The sequence below is a fragment of the Rhinolophus sinicus genome, chromosome 17 (genome assembly GCF_057876585.1).
Source record: "Rhinolophus sinicus isolate RSI-liver-muscle chromosome 17, RSI-T2T, whole genome shotgun sequence".
Taxonomy (NCBI): domain Eukaryota; kingdom Metazoa; phylum Chordata; class Mammalia; order Chiroptera; family Rhinolophidae; genus Rhinolophus; species Rhinolophus sinicus.
Window position 1 is genome coordinate 61415790 of NC_142517.1, and position 24666 is coordinate 61440455.

The 24666-nt window shown below is 51.1% G+C and overlaps 1 protein-coding gene across 3 annotated transcripts in view; it reads left to right on the top strand.

The window, feature by feature from the left end:
* The window catches only part of ADCY5 (adenylate cyclase 5), a 153483-nt gene that overhangs the window by 45932 nt on the left and 82885 nt on the right, over positions 1–24666 (top strand). For 2 of the 3 annotated variants that reach the window (XM_088794181.1, XM_088794182.1), the window contains exon 2: positions 11113–11151. The exons of the other annotated variant lie outside the window; for it this stretch is intronic. In XM_088794181.1, the coding sequence (XP_088650307.1) occupies positions 11113–11151 (39 nt within the window). The remainder of the gene's footprint in view (positions 1–11112; positions 11152–24666) is intronic. 3 annotated transcript variants of the gene reach the window in all.

Here is a 24666-nt window from a genome sequence, read left to right on the forward strand (position 1 = left end):
GGGAAGCCCCAGGTGGGAGCCTGTGCGGGGAAGGAGGATTTCAAGGGGCAGAGTGGGACTTTGACGGGCTGAGAGGTGGCGGGGACCCTGAGGTATGATGAAAGGTCTCCACATGCCCTTGAGGCGGGGTCGTGTGAAGGTGAGTGGGTGTGAAGGTGGGTGGGTATGTTCAGGTAGAGGAGGCAGACGGGTTGGAGCTTGGGTGTGGAAGGAGGGATAAGCCATCATGGGACCACAGTGGGGGCCAGTGTTGGGGGCATTGCATGCCCTGAGTGGCCCACTCATCAGATGATTGGCCCCGAGGATGCTGGGACTGAGATACCTCTCTAGATACTGGGCTCTGGCCTGATGGGCCCTCTGAGTGGGGAGAAGTCTTATGTCCTTGAGAGTTGGGGACCCCTCTGCTTATCACACAAGGCCCGTGGAAAGTGGGGAAGGTTGGAAGGGCAGTTTTCGCTTACAAAATGAAATTTGCACAGTAATCCCTCCTCTCTCCAGAACCCTTGGCTGTGTGTGGCCTGGTTTTCTAGATAATTACGAATTTATGCCGGCTTTTATTATAACTATTTCTGTGGAAGTCTTCCTAAAATATGTACTTTGACTACCTCTTTAAATAGTCGCTGATATAATATAACCTTGTCTGGGTGACTTGGCCGTCATTGTAAGTTAATTATCATCTTCTACTACACGGCAGGCCCGGTCAGAGGGATGTTTGCTCCTACACGAAATACTCCAACTATGTACTTTTTGTGTGTGATAACTAATGTATACTTTAAAAATCCATTTTCTGTCTTCTACCTCATTGATAGATTGTCACTTTTCACTTCTCAATGTTAGCACAGTGCCTGCCCAAGCAGCTTTTCTCCTTTCCCACCCCCAACCCCACCTCCATTTTTTTTAAATATAAAAATGTCTTTATTTTCATTCTTCTTTTTAACTTTTTATTTTACCTTATTTTAACATTTTTTAAAATCAGTTTCAGGTGTACAAAACAATGTAATAGTTAGACATTTATGATTTATATCCCTCACACAGTGACAACCCCCCTCCCCCCATCCACTATCCCTCTGACATCGCACACAGCCATTACATTTCAACTGTCTCTATTCCTAATGCTGTACTCCGCTTCTTGTAAATATATATATATATATATATATATAATTGTAGTTGACATTCATTATTGTTCAGCTTCAGCTTCAGGTGTACAGTGCAGTGATCAGGCATCTACATCATCCCTAAGGTGGCCCACCTCCATTTCTAATTTGCTATTTCTAAACTGCACGAGCTTGGCAACTATATGATTATAACTTGTGGAAATTAACAGTTATCAGGTAGTTAGTGTTGACCTGAGATTGTCACTTAGGAATGCTCATGAATACGAGTGCATAGTCTAAGTGACATCTGTTTTGTCCCACGGCATGCCTTTTTGTGCCTTTCTGGCTTCTCAGCTATGCTACAGAAGGATACGGCGCTACTGTAAATACACATTCTTTTTATTCATTCAAAAACAACCAAAACCCTGGAAGGGAACATCCGTTGATTTGTTAAGGTGGTAGGATTGGAGGCAATATGCTTTATTATTTCTGATTCAGGTGACAAACATTTTTTTAAAAAATTCAGTTAAGAGAATAAATAAAAATTGTTTTAAAGTTAGGAAAACAAATGTAAAACGTTACCATCTTAAAATTTCTTGTTGTACATAGTGTGTGAGTATCCTCAGCAGCCGCAGGAGGGACGAAGGGGAAGCCAGGAACGGGCCCGCCCGGGGCTGGGATGAGGGTGGGAGGCTGGAGTCTGGGGCTGGTCTGAGGACCTGAGTTCATGACAACAATAGCTGCCCGTCAGTGAGCCCCTGGCAGGGCCAGCCCAAAGGAGCTCTTGGTACATGTTATCTCGTTCTCACGTGATGCCACACCCCTAGGAGTTAATGTCCTTGTCCTCATTTTACACGGGGCTTGGAGAAGAGGAATAACGTGCCCCAGCCACAGAGCTCGAGCTCGGAGTGAACTGGCCTGAAGCAAGACCTGTTCCACTCCCAGACCCCACGCTGCTTTTGCACCTCTCAGGGGAGACTGTGTCTGTGTGGTGGTGTTGGGGGGGGGGGTTGGTTAGAGTTGGCTGGAAGCATGGGTTTCTGTGCCTGGCTGCTCACCTTTTTGCCTTGTTTGTGGCCTGATTACAGAGACTGAAGTTCCGAGTCTTCCTGCTGGATGTCATGGTCTAGGTCTAGTGCATTTAGAGTCGCCTGTCCCTTGAGCCACTTGGGATGAGGGAGACTGTGGTGAACTCCCTGGGGATGCTGGTATTCTCCCCCCACCAGAAAAGTGCTTGTCCTATGGCCATCTGGTAGGATGGGTAAGAACAGTGAGAGAGAGAGAGAGAGAGAGAGAGAGAGAGAGAGAGAGAGAGAGATCAGAGAAGAAAAGTCATAATGTCCTCTGCCTGGGGGCCCAGAGGCCTAGGTTCAGACTTGGCTTGGCCACTACCCCTGGCTGACTGCCCTTAGGCCAGCTTCCTGCCCTCTGGGCCTGGGGCTGCGAGTATGAGATGCCCGTTGGAGATGGTCTCTTGGTCTCTAAATCTGTGGTTTATGAGACACTCAATGAGCACATCCTAACTTGCAGACCTCAGCCCATCTTAACTGTTACTCAGACTTTCTAAAACCCGGCAGGTTTTACCCCATCTGGAACTCACAGAGCTTTCCATTCAAGGTTTCTCCAAGGAAAAAAGCGTTTATTGCGTTTGTAGCCCTCTTTCCCTGTTCATAAAAGCCACACACATCCCTTGAAGACAATCTGGGAAATTAAAAAAAAAGTATAAAGGAGAAAATGTAAAATCAGCCTCATTTTTACCACATTGATATTTCCTTCTAATCATTTAAAACCGAAACTAGTATAATACAGGATATACTGTTTTGTAACTTGCTCCCCCGACTCTTGCCATTGCATAGTGAATTTTTCTTAATTACATAAAGTAAATTAGATGTTAGGAGGAGGCTCTCGTCCGGAACAGGCCAACCTTCCGCAGCCTGTATCAGCCACTGCACTTCCGTTGAGGCCTCTGGAAATGGTCCTTACTATCTTCTGGAGTCCTGGTCTAATGGGAAAGCCATGACAAAAGGTGCCATGGCAGGGACTGCAGGTGCTCCTGGGATCAGAGATGACACAGTTGGGACAAGGCATGGGGCTCCTTGTCTGGGAGCTGGGAGCACATAGCTGATAGAGCTGGTTGTGGAGTGACTGACCACCCATTGCCCTGCAGGGCTGTGGCACGCTGCCCGCAGCCTGCAGAGGGTGCTGTTCCTATGTAGTCTGCACTGTGAATGGCGCCCCCTGGAGTTGCACAATGCCGAGGTTGGGCCAAAGCCTGAGGGACTGACAACTTGGAGTTAATAGGAGCCCCAGACCTTGGAAATGGCTGAGCACATTTCATGGGGTGATGTTATTTTCGTTGTGTTTCCATCCTATGGCATTTGGACCTCGGGAAGGGGAGATTATGGGGGCTGGGCTAGAGCAAGGAGACCACAGAGAACCTTGGGTTGCTTCTCCGCCTCCTTAGGTAGGTGAGGACGGTCTCCCAGGAAGGACAACCCCATCGTCCGCCCTCAATCCGTAGCCCCATGGCCTCTCCCTCCGTCTGGTTGGGAAGTGATAATTGTAATTTATAGCCTCTCTTTCCCAAGAGATGATCTTTCACTTTATTTTGTCTGAGATACACTTGCCGTCTTCTGCAGGCCATCAAGGACATCTGGAAATATTTAGACAGTCTGTGGTCATCAGGCAGCAGCCCATGGACTGACTGGGAAGGGTGGCTTTGGCCTACGTTAGTGGCCCAGTAGCCTCGGATGGCGTGCTTTGAAATTCTCAGAATGTAGCTCACTTTTCTCATCCCAGACCCACACACTTTTGCTTCCATTCCCATCCCACCCACGTGCAGGAATCAGTGTGTCAGCACATCCTTTGAGCTTCTAGGACCCCCTGGCTAGTCTGTTTGGGCAGCTGGTCCTCGTGCACAGGTACGCTGGGTGGCCCCCAAGTCCCTGGAGGGGCAGGTGGGACGTGTGCTGGCCCCTGCCAACAGCTGGATCAGCGCGGTGTGCTTGTAGGGTTTGCGTCTGGTTTTCCAAAGTCAGCTTTGCTACCTCATTCCAGGGAGGGGGGAAACATCAAAATGCCCACCTCATACCCTCATGAGTTTGTAGCATATGGTGAAAGGTTGAACAGATACTTCCTTCTCAGATGGAGATTTTGGGGGACAGACCCCTCCAAGGATGAGTCCATTCCAAGAATGTGACTGGGTGGCCCAGGACGTGCTGTGCGTGCAGCCCTGATGGCCCAGAACTGCCACGGGGATATGAGGAGAGTGCTTCCCCGACCTCCACAGGAGGCCAAGCCCAGACTTCCTTCCTTACTCCCCAGCAGTTCTTAATCCCCTAAAGCAACTTTTTACTCTCCTTTGGGTTTCAACCTCTCCCAAAGTCTAGAGCTCTGAACCCTCCCTGCAGGGAAATGCACCTCTGTGTACACAGAGAAAGCTAGAAACCATTCCAGGGGGACCCGGGCTCCAGAAGACCACCGGTGCCTGCCTCAGTTAGAGCCCCTGCTAACCAGATCTTACAGAGAGAAGCTGGCCCTCTGCGCCGTTCCACCAGCTGCACAGGAAGGAAATGGACGTGAGGACACAGTGGGAGGCATTGAGAGTAAGTAAGATTGACAGTGAACTGGGTGACCAAGTGGATTCTGAAGGCCGCTCTGCATCCTGCCATAGTCGCAACATTCAGGGTCGCCAGCTCCTCTTCTTTCCCCCCTTTTCCACAGCAGCAGCAAAAGTCAGGCTTGGCTGTGAGCAGTGTGTGCTGGGGAAGAGTAGTAGGAGACAGGTCTTTCCTCTGAGCTGATGGCTTAAGGCAGGGGTCCAAACTGCGACCCGCGGGCCAACTGTGGCCCGCAATCCATTGTTAATTGGCCCGCAGCAAATTCCAAAATATATTTAGTTTACTTAAATAAACCAGGTGAGGCAGTATGTACTTCACCTCGAGTGAGTGGACCGGCTGTTTGTGTATTTTACCGCATATGGCCCTTGGTAAAAAACGTTGAAAAAAGTTTGGACACCCCTGGCTTAAAGTGTCTGTCCAACTTCCCAGCCTGAGACTGAAGCTAGAATCTCGATGGCCCAGAAATTGGGAGCCATCCTCAACCTCGTCACCTAGGGACACCTGTTCTGTCCTGGTGTCCAGCTGTGAGCAGGACCACACCCCACACCCAGGCCCTTCCTATGGCTCTGCCACCGTTATACTCCCCCAACTGCTCTTGAGGAAGGATGAGGGCCATTTGCAGCTCCCTGTAGAGCCAGGCTCCCCAGCAAGCTCTGCACCCTTTGTTTCTTGCAGGTCAGAAGGCCTGTGCGGACATCTGTGTCCTCGCCATTAAATTAGGTTCTAGTCATACTCACTTCACTCTGGAGTTTATCCTGCTCTGGGCCAAGGACAGAGAAGCACTTATTCTGGGCGAGTCGATTGACCCTGTGGTCAGCGAGGGGGGAAGTTACAGGTTTTTCTAACCTCGGGGTTAGTGTCCCTCTGATCTGCTTGTCACGTGCCTCTGCATGTGGTGCTCTGCTGGGCATCACCCAAGAGCAAGAAACAGATGTGGGCCTGTGCTGGCCCAGGAGTTCCCAGCTGTGATGTGCAGGCAGTGTGTGTGTGTGTGTGTGTGTGGGGGGGTGTTTGATACCCTCTTGTGCAAACTCTCTATGTGCTAATAGGCCCTATTGGTATTGGGGAAAAGGGATTGAAAGACTCAGGCACAGGATGACAAATCCTAGCCCAGAGGAAAACTTCTGAACCGTTCCTCACAAGGATCTTCTAATGAGGTTCGTGATTGTATTCATATCCTCCTCCCCAGAGAGACCAGCTGGAGCCCTTACCACTATCTCTGGAGCTCCCAGTCCTGTGTCACGGCCAAGCGCTCATTGTTTGCAGATGAACTCCCTGCCTCAGGGAGGACCCTTAAACATCTGTCCTCTGTCTCAGCTGACCTCCTGGTGTCCTCTCAGAGCCAGCCCAGTACCTTCTCCTGCTCAGGGCATCCCTCCACTGCCTGGCCTCTGTTCTGTCCCTTTAGGCCACCTCCCTCCCTCCGTCACTCTTGGCCTTTATTCAGCCTCTCCTCATTCCCTGACTCCCTTTCTCAGATGCTGAGCTTGGGCATAATTCTTCCACATACAAACCCACCCTCGTTTCGTAGGCCTGCCTCCATCTCCCATGTTCTCGTTCCCACTCATCACCAGCAGCCCTCTCAACAGGGTAGTTCTCAACTTGCACGTCTCCCTAAATCCACCGATTCCACTCCCCCCATGATGAAAGCAACCTTGTTGCACATATTGGGGTCTCCTGGCTGCCACATGGCTGAGTCTCAGCTGCTGGTCTCCTGCCTCTCATCAGCCTGGCACTGCCTTCTTCCTGACACTCTCTCCTGGTTCTCCTCTCAGGCTGCTCCCGTTCCATCTCATCTTGGTCCTTTCCTTCTTCCTTAAGCATTTAGGTAGTTCCTGGGATTCCATATTGGGCTCTCTTCTGGCTGATCTTGCCTACCTCCGTGATTAAGGTCAATTGCTTCCCATATCTGCCCCTCTGATATCAGACCTCTCTGGATATTCAATCGCAAATTTCCAGCTGTCTCTCCCTGGCTGTTTGTCCCTTGGGCACCTCAAACCCAGCATGTGCACTGCCTAACTCATCCACTCCATTGTCCCCACCAAAGCCAGCTTCCCCAACCCCCCTCTCTTCTCCATCTTGCTTTCTGGCATCACCAACCCCCTGTTGCCCGGTTAGAAACTGAAAGACATGCTTGAAAACTCCCTGTCCTCGCCTCCCACTTTCAGTTGGTCATCTAGTGCTGATGGTTTTAACTCTGAAACGTCCTCTCCTTTCCTCTACCCCTTGCGTCTGTTCTCAACCTGCCCTGGTGAGCCCCTCATCATCTCTCATCTACACCATTGTAATAGCCCTTTCCCTGGTCCCTCTGACTAGGCTCTCTCCATCTTTGGTGCATCTGCCACACAGCTGTAATGCGACGTTTCCATAACTCAGGTGTGAGCACATTGCTTCCTGGCCATTCCAGCCCTGAGTACTGGCTTCCCCCCATCTGCGCTATAGGCCTACACAGCTGCCTCTCCAAGCTTCCTTGGAATGCTTTCTGTCCCTCCCTCTGCCACTGCTCTCTGCATTCCAGAACCTAAGTCAAACATCACCCCCTCCTGGAAGCCTTCCTGGCTTCACCCCAGCACACAGAGATGGGGTCTTCCCTCCCTTCCTTGGGGGCCCCTCTGCGACCACACTCACCCAGGCATTTTATGCTCCCGGTTTTATTCGTCTTTCTCCACTAGGCTGGGTGTGTCTCAAGAGCCAAGACAGGCCTTATTTATTGCTGATTTCTCTAGCCTTAGTAGAGTGCTTGGCCTGCCACTGGCCTCAGTACATGTTTGTCTCATTAATGTTGTGGGAAGATAAATTCTGTCTTGCATCTGCTAATAGGCCTTTTTAAAGGAGGTTGCTATGTCACTTGGTTTGAATGTCCCATGTTTGTGACTGGGCCAGGCCGAGGTGAAGGTTCTCAGCGAAAGGCAGGCTTCTTTCCACAGGCTGTTTGTTGGAAATGCACCTCATGTTGGCACTCGGTGGTTTACCCCCAGCCTCCTGCAGTGCTGGTCACATCCTGGGCAATTAATACATATTCCTAGGTCAATGAATTTGACTGAATTGACTTTTTTCTTCCTGGCTAGATTCCCCACCCCTTGGCACATTCTAAGACTATAGAAGAGGTCTCAGAATCTAGGCTCATTTAAATAACAGTGGAATAGCACATGGCCTCAGACATCACCAACGAGGTAAATGTATTGAAAAAAATCACCAATGCATTTCAAAGCCTGATTCCAGTGATTTTCAGATTAGTCCTAGGATAGTTCAAAACCGAAAGACATGAATAAGTAAATATGTGCGTGCGTGTGTGTGTACACACACACACACACACACACACATATCTCCATTCTAATTCTCTAGGTTTTATTTATGTTTTAATGTTGTGAGTTCTGGTTCCATTGATTATAGGACACAGTCTTGAACCTGGTTGGTGTTTAATCAATTTTTGTTGAATGAATGAATGAGTGAATGAATGGGCAAATGAACAGACCAAGGCTAGAAGGAATTCTTATTTCTCTTCTTGAAGTTATGGCGCTTTCTTGTGTAGGATCCTAATGTGTCCATGTGCTGTGCTGGGTGATCGTCTGGCTGTCTCCTTTCTCTGTTCTGGAGTGGCCTGTTTCTGTTGGAGTCGCCTTCCATACTGACAGGCTCGCGACCTTTGGTCACTGGTATTGTGTTGAGAAGACCCAGCTGGGCTACTTCTGGAAATCGCAGACATGGGGCTGGCAGGCAGCGTGGGAAGAAAGTTTCTGCAGCCTGGAAAGTAAAGGAGGCTGGTCAGGAGTTTACTTGAGGCTCCTTGGAACTACCCAAGGAGGGTGGGATACCCCTTTGGGTGGCAGATTTTGGCCCAGGGCTCAGGAGCCTTGAGGGGAGTGGGAGTATGGTGACCATAGAATTTAGCATCAAGACCAGGACACTTTGACAGTGAAATGGGAGGGAGCACTATTCGTCACTGTTTCAGAACAGCAGGCATAAACCAGGACTGTGCTGGGCAAATCGGAAGATGCGGTCTCCTGAGTGGAACACAGGCCTGTCCAGAGCTGGAGCATCATGGCAGTGTTCTGAGAAGCTGAGAAACTCCAGGGTGGGAGTTAGGATCCTGGGCCACTAACATCCTGTCAGGTTCCTCTCAGTGGAACGCAGGATTCCTGACGACTGTGGTGCCTCCTGCTGAGGACGTGGAGCCAGGGCTCTGGGCCCAAGGAGGTGTGCGGTGTCTAGGCTGAGCCCCCCAACTTAGCAGCCAGCCTGTGCCCTCACAGCCACTGGGGCTGAGCCACCCCAGGCTCATCTGTGCCTGTGTACCTTTCCTCATGTCCTCTTGGCCGTGTGCCTTCTGAAGAGGGCAGGGTCTTCTGAAAGCTTTTGCACAGCGCTGGTTGGACACTCCTGCTCTGCCTCTATCTACGACAGCCTTCCCAGTCTCCATCACTTATGCTGCTACCTCAGGCCAGTCTCACAGCCTCTCTGAACCTCAGTGTCCTTATCTCTAAGATGGAGATAAGAACCTTGGAGCACTGTCTTGGGCTTAAAGAGAACATGATGGTGAAGATGACGACTCCCAGTCCACAAAAGAAGTCTTTCTGTAGACTAGAGAGAGAGAAGTAAGAAAAAGGGAGAGTAGGATTAGCATCACAATAGCTAATATCTAATCGCCCAACTCGCGAATGTAGATGTTGTTATTCTCCATTTTGCAGATGAGAAACTGAGGCACAGAGAGCTTAAGTAGCCTGCAAGGTCACATAGCAAGTAAGTGGTGTGGTGGGACTTGAAATCATGCTTTTCTCGCCAACTTGGGCATAGATGGGGCTCCAAGTGGGAGTTCTGGGAGTTGGAGGGGGCAGGGATATGCATTCAAAACATTGGCAGGTCTCCCCTCTCACCCTCTGCGTGCCTCTGTCTCACCAGCTAGGTTTCCAGAAAGTAGAGGTTTCATGATTTCTGGCATTGACACTGCATGTCTGGCGAGGGCTAAGTGGGCCTTATTTATAAAAGGTTTTAATAAAATAAGCATTTTGGCTCTATTGACATTCCCTCCCTGTCCTTTCTCCATCCCCCCTCCCTGCCTTTCTCTGTCTCAGATACACACACACACACACACACACACACACACACACCACATTAGAGCACTGTGTGTGTGTGTGTGTGTGTGTGTGTGTGTGTGTGTGTGTGTCTGCAATGGACATTTTTTGCCCCTAGAAGGACGTGTTTTTCAAGTGGAGTGTGAGTATGTGGCTCTGGCTCCAGGGTGACCTCTGCAGGAAGGGCAGCTAGCTTGGCTCCTGTATCTTGCTTGTTTATTTGTTTATTGGGGATGGGGTGGGACCCCGAGTGTAAGGAGGGGGCCGCGTTCCCATTGTTGAGAGACATCTGCTGTTTGCGGTAACTTGCCAGCCAGGCAGAGCTGCTGGGTGGCTGGCTTTGCAGTGTTCCCTGTAAATATTATGACTTGGAGGCCGGGGTGGGTGGGGGGGTTCCCAGGGAGTCCAAGCAGACTGAAGGGCTGCCCCTCCACGTGTTGTCTCTTCCCTGCAGTCCTTTCCCCAGCTGAGGGGTCGTCAGAGGAGGGGTGGCTCCAGGAAGAGCAAGGAGGCCACGGTGGTACCCGTGGCCTCTGTGCTCCTCAAATTAGAATAGTTGGGGCGCAGAGATTGTCTAAGCGGAGCTTAAGAGCGGGAGGTTGGGGGAGAAGAAGCGTACTGGTGCTTCAGGCCAGGTCCTGTGGCTTTAATGCGGAGGGGGCAAAGAAGGAACAATTTCTCAGGCAGTGAATTTCAATATCCCAGTTGTCCCATGCAGGTTGGTTTTGGGGTTAGCAAAAGGACAGTGTATGTGGGCAGGCTTTATGAGGACACACCTGGCTTCAAATCCCAGCTCTGGCCCTTACCTGCTGTGTAACCTGGAGTAAGTCTGTCAACGTCTTTGAGCCCTAGGTAATATATATGAAGGGTGCAGCAAGTGGCAGTGTAAATATGAGCAGGTGTTACCAAGGGCTTCTAAGACCATCTAAGCCACCCCTGTCCGCAGGTAACCACACTTGCCCAGCCCAGAGAAGAGACACCCTTTTGTGACTCAGTCATGTGCTGGGAGGAGTGTCTGTAGCTCCATGGTTTAGGTTCCCCTTGGTTGGAACGTTTATCCTCAAGTCCAAGCAAATTCCTTGTTAATATGTCCTGTTGAGCTGTCCTGTTCTGTTCTCAGAGGAGACAGCTGGTCCCATCTGCAGCTGTGAGCTAAAGGCTGTTTGTTATTAAATCTCCCTCAGGGTCTTTTCCTGGGGCCTAGTGACCTTGGGCTCTCTGACCCGGGAACCATAAGGTCATGTGGTTAATAATATTTGGTGGGGCCTTACTGGGTTCAGAGCAGCGGGGAGGAAGGAGCACTGATGGATTCCCTCCCTCTCACAGGACAGGAAAGAGCATTTGTCAGGCCTGCCTGGAGGAAGGGTCTGTGTTACGTGCATGTACACGCATGTATGGGCACTGGTGCATGTGCTTGTGCATATTTGCTTTTCCTTCTGGGTGGTCCCGTAGTTTAAACCTCAGCTGAGTTGCACAGGGGGTTTGTGCAGGAAGCTGCTGCTGCTGCTGCTGCTGTGGAGCCTAAAATTAGCCCTGTGGGCGGGCACTTTTCCATCTGGCATTTCTCTCCCTGAGGAGCTTGTCCATCTCCCGGAAGGTGGGAGCCTGGAGCTCTGCCTGGCAGCCACACCCCACCCCACCCTGGTGTGGGACCAGGCTGTGAGCATCTCAAACTCCCCGGAGACCAAAAAAACCTCTGCGTCCACGCTCAGCCTTGACAATTGCTGGGTAAAGCCATGAATGGAGAGCTCAGAGGGGCCTGCGAGCTTGCTCCAAGCGCAAGGGCCTTGCTGGCCCTCTTTACATTCCTGAAGTGGCAAGGGCTGAGCTGCGGAGGGGAGAGATGCCTCCTCCCTTCCTTTGTGTCACACACTGTGGCTCCCGCCTGCCCCTGAACTTGGCTTTCCTGACACCCAGAATTCTGGAGGCAGAATTAGGAGTTCCCTAAATTCCTCACCAGAGACTGCTTTTCCCTTTGAGCTTTCCACCTATTCACAAAGCCCCATCTCCTCAGCAGGAGAGTTCACAGTCTCACCCCATGACCTGGGCTGTAGTCTGTATGTGTGTATACACACGCGCGTGCATCATGGCTGAGTGTTCCTCACACACGGTGTTACGAGGGCGTGCAACAGACCTGGGACGCTCCTTTCCCTCTCCAGGACAGGACCAGGACTCGGCCACCCACTGTGCATGGTGGTCAGTGTCACACGTAACAAACACCATAAGGCCCTGGGGTGGGTGTGGAGGCTGAAGGGGCCAGAGTGGATTCCATATTAGATTGAGTCTTCTATCCTCATGCTTTATTTCATGTCTTTTTTATTGTGGTAAAATAGAAACAATGTAAAATTGATCATTTTAACCACTTTTAAGTGTACACTCCAGTGGCATGGAACACATTCACTATGTTGTACAACCATCACCACGATCCGTTTCCAGAACTTTTCCATCTTACTAAACAGAAACTCTGTCCCCACTAAACAATAACTCCCCATTCCTCTCTTCCCTGGCCCCTGCACCTCTATTCTTTCTGTATCTAAGAATTCTACTATTTTAGGTACCCCCTGTAAGTGGAATCATACAATACTTGTACTTTTGTGTCTCGATTAGTTCACTTAACATCAGGTCTTCACAGTTCATCCATGTTGCAGCATGTATCAGAATTTCATTCCTTTGTGAAGCTGAATAATATTCCATGGTGTGTATGTATTACATTTTGTTTATCTATTCATTGAGCCGTGGACATTAGGGTTGTTTCCCCTTTTTGGCTATTGTCAATCATGCTTCTGTGAACGTTGGTGTACAAGTATCTGTTTCAGTCCCTGCTCTCAATTCCTTTGGATATACACCCAGATAGGGGAATTGCTAGATCATGTGGTATTCCTATGTTTAATTTTTCGAGAGACCACCATACTGTTTTCCACAGCGGCTGCACCATTTTACATCCCCACCAGCAATGCACAGGGTTCCAGTGTCTCCGCTTCCTCGCCAACACTCTGTGGTTTATAAAAGGCAGCATTAAGTGCAGTCCAGCTTGGGGACGAAGGGATAGATATGAATTCAGAGGACTTTTCTGGCATTAAAGGCATGTTTGGTCCTCTCTTTGGGGAAGAATAGCTGGGGTAAGAGTGTCCCATGCAGAGGGAACAGATAGAGCACAGGCCGTGGGGTGGAATGTGCCTGTTGAGCTGTTGGCGGAGAACGAGGAGGCCAGTGTGGCTGCCTCAGAGGGAGCAAGGGAGGGACCCTGGCAACGAGGTCAGCGGGGGACGGGAAAGGTGCAGACTGGGAAACGCCTCAAGGGCCGCCATTCCTTTTACTCTGAGTGCGATGAGAACGAGAGAGGGCTTTGAGCAAGAGGTGACATGATTCTGACTCCCAGTTTAAAAGGACCCTGTGGCTCCATTGTTGGAAAGAGACCGCAGGGGACAAGGGTAGAAGCAAGAGAGCAGTGAGGCATCCGTGTGAGCCGTGACGGTGAGGAGAGACTGTGAACACAGGGCCTCAACCTGGCTCTGGCGGCGCTACTAGTTGTAGAAGCCTGCTGAACTGGGTACGTCATTTGCGGGGCCTGGTGCACAGCGACAATGTGGGGGCCCCTGTTCAAAGAGTATGAAGACTTGCGAGATGAAAACAACGTAACATTAAACTGAGACATCCCCAGAGGTCCTCCCCCAAATAGAGAACCTAACATCCCGTTGACGCAAAAAAAAACCCCTTGGAAATCACGCCCATCCTTTTGTCCCCGAACTGGACCGCACTTAATCCTGCCTTTAAAAAACCATGGCAGGTTGGCGAGGACGTGGCGACACTGGCATCCTGTGCATTGCCGGTGGGGCTGTCATATTGTGGGTCCCTGTGTGACTGCACAGAGCACACATGCATGAAGCCAGCTCAGTGGCTGAGTCATCCCACGTCTCCCAGGCCAGTGAGCAGGGCTGGAACTAGGAGACACTCACGCCCTGCTGTGGAGCCGAGCCCAGTCACATCTTTGGGGAGAGGCTTCTGGGATTGCTTTTGTGAGGACCTGGGCACAGGCCACAGGTTAGGCCTCCCAGGAGAATTTAGACGGGGGTCTTGTGGCTGAAGCAGGTGGTGAGCCCCCCGCTCAACATCCTGGCACAATATGACTGAGACCTCTTAGCTCTGGAAAAAGGAACAGAAAATTCTTGGCATTTACTAGAAAACAGAGAGCTGCTGTCCTCTCATACAGAAGAGTGGAATAATATTACACTCTTTTTACTTCTAAAAAAGTGTTCTCACTTTACATATATTGTTCCTATAATCCTCAAAGCACCCTATGGGGAAAGTACCATTATGACTCCTTTGTTACAGATGAGGAAACTGAGGCTCAGACAGGTAAGTAACTTGCCCAAAGTCACACAAAGCGGAGAGGCCAGGAACAGAACCCAGCTTTGCAGTTCCCTCAGCACCAGCTCCTGACCTTTCGCCGATGCTGCAGAGTGAGATCTCCAACTCTCCTCCCTCTCCTGGAGAAGCAGAGGAAGGGGAGAGACAGGAGGGTCCATCTCTGCCCATCCCTTTTTTCAGACAGTGATAATGTTGGTAACAATATTTATTGGCATTGCTAGCCCTTTACCATATAGTAACTCATTTAATCCTTATGCCAAGCTTGAGGGTATCCCCGTTTCACAGGAGAGGAGACTGAGGCACAGTCAGGTGCTTGCCAGGGTAGAGGTGAAGCACCATGGGGAATACCGTGCTACTTGCACTTCTCGGGCGGAAGGACGGGATGTGAGGAGGGTCCATGGTGGTGACCCCACGCCCTGGCTTGCATTGTGGGTGTGTGCTGCCCCGACTTTAGGGAGGGTGGCCCCTGCTGGACATCCTGACTCCAAGAGACGAAGCCAGCTGCCTGTGTTGAGAGGGTCAGGAGGCAGGCAGTTTGTAGCACATGGTTTCGGTTGATAAATGAGACTGGTCAAGATTGTCATCTAGCTGTCACAAACCCCTTCTCTCTGTGCCTTCCCCTTTGGGGACCGAGGATTCACAGTCCCCCAAACGTTAGCCTCTCAGAGTTTGGCTTGGACGGGACCAGAATCCACTTGAGGACAGAGGGTGTCGTTGTCATGTTCCCACCCACCTACTTCAGCTTGTCCCCGGTCACATGGCTCCTTGTAAGTGTTTGTGGTGGATAGTCATACTGATGGCGCTGGTAATTGTAACTGGGGTTTTTCTGGCTTACTTTTTCCTAGGAGACCAAAATGTGTTCAAACCTGGACTCACTGTTTCTGAGAAGACAGTTGAGGGAGTTCTATTAATTACTTCTAATTAGGGAAATAGCCCTAACTAGGAGAGTCTGACCTATTGTTGGGACGGGAAATTCAGACCCAGAAATGTCTGGCTGTGTCCTTGGGGTTAAAAAGGACCTGGGTTTGAATTCTGACCCTGCATTTGTTATTTTATCTGTATCTCCTTGGGCTGAGTTGTCTTGTCCTTAGAGTCTCAGTTTCTTCTTCTGCAAAATGAGGATAGTCTATCAGAGTAAAGTGGATGTAGAAACCCATGGCGACATGCTTAAAAGGAAGATAAATGAAATTCCAGAAAACTTTTTAGGCTGGAGTCTCTCTCCTGTTCAGACAAAGTTGATCAGAAGTTGGCTGATATCTGGGAGCTCCGATTGGGTTTCCCAACTTTGCAGTTGCCAAGCCCCCCGTGAAGTCCCCGTGTTTCTGAGCCCCACCCTCACCCACATGTCCTTCCCACGCTCAGTGCTGTCACAGAAGCCTCTCCTGACAGCCTCCATTGTCTGCTTCACCCACTCTCTCCTCATACCTTCTCTCCCCCTTCCCATCCATCTATTTCCACCCCATCCCTGTAGCAGCAGCAACTGCTACCCTGGATGCTCTCAAAGTTCTCTGCAAATCCACCTGCTATAAGGGCCTGAAGCCTCTTGCCTCCTGCCCCGTCAATTCCTTTCTTACCTCATGAGGCACCCTCTCCCCAGATTGGAGAGACTCAGTGTTACTTCAAAGAAGCAGAGAGAATTGCCTCAGAAGTCCTCCAGGGGGAAGCGGGTGGGAAGGAAGGCCAGAGCAGTGCCCCAGGCTCAGCCTCAAGGGGCTCCTGGAATCTCCTCCTCCCCGCTCCCCCCACCCCCAGTCTGGGTCCTCCATCCCAGCACCCACCCCCCCCATCAACCTCACCCTCCAACTCTGGAACCTCTGCCAGTGAAAGACCAAGCGTGATGGTAAATGCCTCCTGTAACCCTCAGCTGGGATGGTAGATACCCGTATGTTAGTGGGTGAGTCATCCCTGGGACTGGCTCGTACATATGAAAGTAAATGTTTGCGTCTCATGCTGTGTCCTAGTACTATCGGACAATAACCAGTACCAGGAAATTCACTTCGCTGGTAGAATTTCAGCCTGAGTTCCTGGAAACTGGGGTAGGATACTCTGAATATGGGCGTATAGGACAGGCATTAACAACACGGCCTTTTTTGCACAGATGACAGTCAAAGGGAAGGAGTCACCTTGGCACTTTAGGTGACTCTCTCTATAATAACTGATGGCACTTGTATCTGAGCATCGTTTCTCACCTCTCTTCTTTAATCCGTACACTCACCCTGGGTGATCGGGTGGAGGTGGAACTGAGCATCTCCGTTTCACCTTTTGGGAAACCAAGGCAGGAAGAAACACAACTAAAGACATTTGGCCAATGAGATCTGGGACCAGGACCTGAGTCCAAGGTCGCTTTCCTTTGCCAGGACCCCCTCCCCCTGGCGGTCCTCAGGCATCTCTGGCAGATGACCAAGGAAAGAGCCTTCCATTTCAGTAACAGTGGGGACTGCCCTCCTGCAGGCCGGGACCAGCTGGAAGAGTGAGGTCAGGAGGCTCAGAGCTCCAGGGCGTGGTCTCCTTACCCCTGCATCCTTCACCCCCAACTCCCACACCAAACTGGAAGACCACTTACTGATCTCTGCTGGGGCCTCTGTGCTCTGGGAAACCGCTCCCGGTCAGTGTGTCACATCAGGGTAGGAGACACTGTCCTTCCAGCAGGGACATGGGGCCACGTGGCCAGGGGCTGCTGCGGGTCGTTCTAGGACCCTGATAAGGAGCCCTCGTTAGGAGCTGCCCTGTAGTGGTGGAGATCTGTTCCCCACTTCATTCTCCCTTTATGGGCACTTGGGGAGACGTGTTCCCAAGGCTCCTGCAGTTAGTTTGGGGCCATATGAGTGGTAGCCAGTGGGATGTGGGTGAAAGCGGTGGACGCCATGATGTCCACCGCCTCCAGGCCTGGCCATGAAAAAACCCTGTGCAGCCCTCCAGCATTCTCGTCCCCCTGCCCAGAGGGAGCGGAGCCATGTGGCCTGTATCAGATTTTTTTTATTATTCGTTTCAGGTGTACAAAACAGTGTAATAGTTAGACATTTATACCCCTCACAAAGTGGTAACCCCCCACCCACACTCTACTACCCCTCTGACATCGTACATAGCTGTTACAGTTCCACTGACTCTATTCCTTATGCTGTGCTCCAATCCACATCCTGTGACTATATATATATATATTAAATTATAATTGACCTTCATTATTATTCAGCTTCGACTTCAGGTGTACACTACAGTGGTCAGGCAGCCCATATCAGATTTTTTATGAGCCAGACTAAACTTGTATGGAGTTAAGCCCCAGAGATTTTGGGGTGCATTCGGGGTACAATGTAGCCTGGCTTGTTTGGACTAACACAGCAGCGCATTAGAATCAAGGGGTCTGATGAAGTCCTACTGTCCCACTGCCTGGCAGGACTGGGCGCTGGACCTGTCTCCTCATCTGAAAAAGTAGCGTGGCAAGCCCTCGCTGGCTCTGACGCGTGGCGAGGCTGTGAAGATAAAGACTTGAGTGAACACGCTGGAGAAGAAAGGGTTCCTGGGCGCGGGGTGAAGACGACTGCTGTGCCCGAGCTGTTTCTTAGGCTGTTACAAAGTGGAATTTATGGATCTAGCTTTGGAGAATGGCCAGCTCATAACTGGTTTGATGTTTTGTTCATTCATTTCCTCAGCCACTCATTCATTCATGCTATGTTTCCTGAGTATTTATTAGATGCCGGGCGCTGCGCGAGGAGCTGCTGTTTCACTGGTGAGCAGATAGGCCCTGCCCATAGGGAGCTCTCAGTCTAGTAGGGAAGTTGTACCCTGATGACAAATGACACTGGTAACTATAAAATTCCTTCTGTCCGTGGCACAAAAGCATGGACACATGGGCGTCGTGGTGGTGGTTAGGGGGGAATCACCTCGGGACGTCAGAATTGACTACTTGGCTGCCGTCTAGAGGAAGAGGAGAGGGTAACTAGGCAAAGAGGGGTGGGAGTGGGGTTTTCTTGGGAGAGGAACTAGCACGTGCAAAAACCCTGTGGCAGGATGGAGCAGGAACTGAACTCAAGGGTAGTGACGTGAGCCTGGAGAAACAGGAGGCAGGTGTCACAGCCCATGCGGCTGAGTTAAGGAGACTGGATTTTATTCCAAGAGACTCGGATGTTATCAAAGTTTGAAGAGGGAGAGGGAGTGTAGTTTACACGATCAGATTTGTGTGTTGAAAAGATCATCTTGGCTGCTGTGTAGAGCTCCAGTTCTCTGCTCCGCTCTTGTCAGCTGAAGGTGGACAGGTGTGTGGTTTGTGTGGGTGAGCAAGTGTAAGGTTGTAGAAAGTCCACGGCCCATGATTTTCTCCTTGCTGGGGCATGTCTCGCCATTAGTCTGCTTCAGCACAGATAAAAAACACTCCTTGCTTGAAACTCCAGAGGATGAAACTTCCCTGGGGATGACGGGAATTCACCGGATGCAATCTTAATTCTGGGAAGAATGCTGGTGGAGAAAGGAGCTATTGTCTAAAATTAGGCTTTGGGAATATTTCAGTGAAACATCTTTTCTTTGCTGAAGGGTTGGTGCTTTTTCCTCCCTCCTGCCTTCTCAGACTTCTCTTCTTCAGTCTTTTCTTCTGGCTGGTTTATCCTCTTAGCTTACCCAACCCCTCTGCTGGTTGGGGCACTTGAGGCTAAGGTTGAGGGGGTCATGTTATATATTTTAGACCTAACTGGGCGTGCATATAGTAGGCAGACTGGCCTTTGCCTGATTGTGATGGCCACTTAGCAGGTTATGTCCCAAGGCCTAAAGTACAGGAAAGGCCTCTCGGAACAAGTGTCCTCTCTTCCTAATGAGCTGTTTCTCAGGAATATATACCCTGGGCCACAGGCAGAAAGAATGTACAATCCTCTGAAGAAATTCTGATTTCTCTTACAGAAGTGTCAAGGTCCAGAGTCTGGCCATCTACCCCGTAGCTTAACTGTGACCACCTTAGCTACACTCTTGGCATTTCCTTGCTCTTGAATCCCATGGGCCCCCAAACAGAGGACCCCCCTTGGTCACAGTCCTGCTGAAACAGGCAGAACTGCCAAGCAGTCCTTGAGTCTCCCCACTGCATCCCACTGCAGCCCCTTGCCCTGGAGAGCAAGCAGATTGAGGACTTCCAGGTCTGCTGCAAACATGCTCCCAAATAGCCACCAAAGAATTCAACTTGTGTGTTAGAAACCCCCATACGACTATCACCACCATGGCCCCCACCAGCACTCTAAAGGCCTGCACGGACCCCAGCTGTGGGACTTCCTCCTGGAGAGTGCCCGAGAATCTCCAGGACGGAAGCTGATGTGAACAGATGAACAAGGTGTTTGCTTCTGGGGTTAAAGGAAGTCTTCGCACTCACCCTGTCCAGCATCCCTGCATGCCAGAGTGCCCGGCACACAGTGGGTCCTCAGTAAACACTGACGGACGAAATCAGCTCTTAGGATGTCTGAACTGCCGGAAGCCTCTCATCCCTCTGACCCCTCGTGCATTCTTGGGGAAACTCTTAGCTGCAGACATTCTTTCTCAAGAAAGCAAGATGACACTTTAATTAACCTTGGGTTGTAAATATCCCCCGTTCTCCAGATTGCTCTGAAAACTGGGAAGAGAGGGGCCTGTCCCAGATGGGTGGCTGAGCCCAGGGGCAGGGTAGGCTGGGTTGTTGGGGACATGCCTTGACATTTGACTGTCAGAATCCAGAGTCTCCAGGAAGAAACTGTGGAGAGCCCTCTTGGCGGAGCCTCCTGGCAGCAGGACCTGGGAAAGCTCAGCACCTGGTTTATCTCTGTTTGTCGTCCACTGAGGAAAAATGAGAGTGTGCTTCCTTCTTGGAGGCGGAGCTGTTTATATCTGCAGGATCTTGACACACACGTGCATGCTTTCAAATGCACACACTTGGATATAATAAGTCCCCCACTTTGGACTCCATGGCAGTGAATAGACACTAACCAGGTCCTGTCTGTTTCCCTTGGAACAGATGTGCTGCCCTGGAGAAGGGCCTGTGGTAGGGGTGGAGGTGTCACTGGGAGATGGGGGTCTGTGGAGGGGCCGAGAGAGGGTGGGTGCTTCAGTCCCCTGGAGGGTAACTTGTGAAGACCTGGGCTGCAGGTGAAGGTGAGGCTGTGTGGGAAAAGAACTCCTTCCCAAGGAGAGACATGGCCTTGTCCACTGTGTAGATAACTCTCACCTGTTCAGTCTGGACTCATCATCTGCCCCATAATTGGTGCCCTTCTCGACTTTTCTCTCTCTGTCAAGGATCCTCTAAGCATTCGAGTTTCACTGGACTTGGGGTGGGTCAGTCCGAAATTTTGCCAGAACTTCCTCCTGGAATCTGTGGGATTCATCTCTCCTTTCCAGCACCATCTGCATCGTCAGTTCCTGAAAGCAGCAGTACTCCTGGTCTGCAGACCCAGCCTCCCTTTTCCCATCTCCATCCCTCTTCTGCAGACAAATTATTCTTCCTTCTTGATGGGGCAGTGTTGCATGGTGGTTAGCTACTTCCTAGCTGTGTGGCCTTGAGCAAGTTGCTTAACCTCACTGTGCCTCACTTTCCTTGTCTGTGAAACAGGAATTTTAATTGCATCCACCTCATTGGATTGTCATGAGGATTAAATGAGGTTATACCGGCATACTCTAAGCACTCAATAGACAGTTGCTGTTATTAAATTTCATTTCATCATAACACTTCCTCCTTCACCAGTCTGCAGTGGTTCGTTATTACTCCCATCCTGGTAGGCGGTGGTTCACCATCTGGGCGACTGGAATATGCAATGCATATGCCGTGTTATCACCTGTCACTCTGTGATCCTGCTCGATGGCCTCTTCATTGCCCCAGCCATGCCATGATTTTTCTGAGGACTGTCGCTTTCATTGGAAAATTTCCACTCCCCATTCAAACCCTTTGCAGCTCCCCACCCAAATCTCGCCCCCTCCCTGAAGCCTGTCTTGGCCTCCGTGGCCCAGGGAGGCATTTGCAGTCGATCCCAGCCATCTTGCTCTGCCGTCCTCCATTCGTGTGTTTCTCCTGTGCTCTCTACCTTAACTGTGAGTGCCGCAAAGGCAGGGGCCACGCCTGAGTGTCTCTAGCGTGCCTCCCGGGGCTAGACACTACTGATTGAGTTCCTTTAATGTGGAGAGCTAGGAGTTGACCAGAATGACCATAGAAACTTCTCTGTCAAATACAGGGAATCCTGTCCTGATTTTATAGGAACCAGAAGGTCAAGAGCTGTGTCCTAAGGTTCCCAAGTGACCGTGCAGTAGAAATGGGATTGGACTCCAGCCCAGGCCCTGTGCTCCTTCAGGCCTGTTCCTCTGCTACCTGGGGGCTCCTGGCCTCTTGGCCAAATTCCATAGCAAGTGTCAGTGATGAAAGCCGGACTGGCCCTGGGAGTGCCTGCAGCGGGTTTGTTTTGACAAGGGCAATTTAGTTTAGGTGGCTTGTGCTAGCACTTGAGGTGCTCGTGAGGACCCTGTCCCAACTCCCCAAGGCCCTTCAGGGCGGGGGTCGCTGCTGGGAGACCGTGGGGGTGGGGTGAGAGGCATTTGACCTTTCCTCAGCCCTCATTCTCCTGTTCTGGCTCCTGGAGCAGCCCAGATGACGCTGGTAGGCTCCTAGAGAGAGTTCCATCCCTCTGGGTGTCAATCAGTCCAGTTAGCTGCATTAAGCAAGGAAGCCCGCGGCATGGATAATACCAAACAGCAGAGGATTGCTAAATGCATTTGATAGTTTGGAATGCACTGGATGATTTGTAGCAGACTTCCTCTCTTAATTGTTTTGGGCTCATGTTGAGGTCAGATCAGCCTGTATTCCTTGTGTACATATCGACTGCCTGGAAATGGCTGTGGTTAGGATGAGCCATTCCTTGATGTGTTTGCCCATTCTCCTGCTCACCGAACGTTTATCTAGTACCAGCCGAGGGCTGGGTACCCCGTGCGGTGCTGAGGAACCGTGAGATGTGGTCTCTGTGCCCAGAGAGCCACCTGGCTGACTCTGGGTAATGCTTTGCTGTGGCGAATCCCCAGAGTGGGTGAGGACCTTAACCGCCCAGGAGAGAACCTGTGGCCGAGGGTTGCAGTGCATGCCTTTCTGAGTACCTCTGTCCTCTCTGTTTGTCAGGGTTCAGGTTGCCTGGAGTCTAAGGTGGCTTTGCCAGGCTCTGCTTCCTGCTGTAGCTGTGGCCCTCTTTAAGAAAGTCCAGTTGACAACCCTTCAGACTTACAAAGCTAACGTTAGGGGAGTGATCATTTGCTTCGGAGAGGGGACTCCAAAGGGCATGCCCCACCATCCTTTCCACATCAGCTCCCTTGGTGCAGACCTTGGACCACAGCGGACGGTAGGAGTGGTTCTGTAGCCAGCCATGGGCCCAGTCGGGCCTTCCGGCCCTCGCTGCTGGTGTGAGGCAGTAGTGGTTCTGGTGGTGGGGAGGCTGGCGGCTGAGTTCCTCTCCTCTCACCTTCTCACGCTCGGTCATCCTAGGCACATACATGCATGTGGCCGGGACATGGAGAGCATCTGGTGTTGATGGCCTGGTCTCCTTCTATTCACCTTCGAGTCCTGGGAAGGACCCTGCTTCCTCTAGATGGGGAGGAGAAAGGACTCAGCTGGCGCCTCTCGCCTGGGCGCTCTCAGGATGGGGGCGCTCTCATATCAGGGTTGATATGCTGCCCCATAGGGCATTGCGATGCTTTCCTGGGTCCTACAGTGTTTCTGGGAAATGCCCTCCCTGCCTGTATTTTGGGGGTCAGGGCAGAGGGACGGCTCCTGAGTTTTGGGGAGCGTGAGGAGAACTCACCATGGTGGGACTGGGGTAGGGGTGGGTGTGAGAGCTGGGAGTAAGCGGAGTGGATGTTCTAGCAGGGAACGGGGTAAACTGAGGCGAGGGAAGAGGCATTGGGCTGGCATGGGAACTCAGCTTTCAGGAGAAGACAAAGGCTGCTGGCCAGTGGAGTTGAGAAGGTCTGTGTGACGGGCTTATCAGAGGGTGGTGCTGGGGCTCAGGGACAGCCTCTGGGCCCAGGCGAGGGCTGCCTTGGAGTCCACTTTCCTCCACCAACTCAAATACGTTTTTGAAGAAAGGAACTTGAATTATAAAAGAGAAGAAGGAAAAAGAGCCCAAGACCAAGCAGGGAACTGCTGGGCAGGGAGCCCCAAGCCCTCCTCGTAGTCTCACTACACACCTCAGGGACTTTACTGCCCCACCTTCTTGAAAAGCCCTCCCTCTCCCTCCAAATCTGGCTGAGGAGCAGCTATTCCTGAGGCACCTACTACTTTCTTGCGCTTCGCTGTCTGGAACTGCTGAGGGACCATCAGACAGGAAACGAGGGGTCAGATGCCTGTGCCAGCCCAGACACGGCAACTTGCTGGGAGAGCTGAGAAGCTTTGGTCTTCGCTTTCACTTGTAAAACAGAGGCTCTCCAAATGCCTCTCAGTTCCCTGCTTTTAGGTAAAGGGCACGTGGACTCTTCAGTGAAGGCCTGTTGTCTCTAGGCAAGAGCCTGCAGAGGCCACTGGACAGAGAAGAGGAGCACCCTTTTCCAGCAGGGTGGTCCCCACCTTTGGGAGCCTCTGCCCCTTATGGGGAGAGCTCCTGGGATGCTGCCCACAGGGGCGTGGGAGCAGCAGCCTCACCCTAGCCCTTACCCGATCCTCCCAGCCTGGGTGTGCACCGTACCCCAGGGCTCCAGACTGGCACCCTTGTAGATCTGGTCATGTGTCTTTTTTCCTGGAGGTGTTCTGGGACAAGCACCCATCTCTGTTCCCGGTGCTTCAAGACACTTGACAAATACCGATCGATGTTCTTCTCCTCCCCACTCCCCTCGGGGACTGCGGATAGGTTGGTTGGTTGGGTTTCTCAGTTTCTTGCTTTCAGTATATCTAAACCTAGATAAGCGGTGGAAGAATAATTGCTTTGCTGACATTTTATATCATTGCCCTATTTAATTTATCAACAGTCCTTGAGAAGTAGATAATATCATCCCTATTTTATAGAAGAATCTGAGACTTACGAAGGTAAAGTTACTCAGTCAACACCACTCAGCTAACAAAGTAACTGAGCTGGGACCTGAACCCGGGTCTTCTGGCCCCAGATCCCATGATCTTTCCCCACACCATGCTTCATCTCCTTGAGATAATGCAGAGCCTGCTCCTTCTTTCCTCTGGGCCTCCGTTTCCTAGCTTGTGGAGTGTGGCCACTGTACTTCCTTCCGTCCTTGAGAATCCAGCCAATCTGTCTGCTTTGTCTCTCGTGTGGTTTCTGGGCTCAGGCCCAGCTCTTGTCAGAACCACTGCCTCGGAAACCTTCAGCTGTTTTTGAAGTGGCCTTCCTATTTTCACACCTCCGTCCTGCCTCCCCTCACCTTGTGAGTTCTGCGTACTGTGCTTTCTCCCTTCTGCACTGGAGCAAATGAGGTGAGAGAAGGAAGGAAGACGGGACCAGGTTGCCATTGGAGGCTCACATCTAGAAAGCTCTGCTGTTCGCAGGTATATTAGTTAGGGTACAGCTAAGCTGCGTAACAAAGAGATACCGAGAT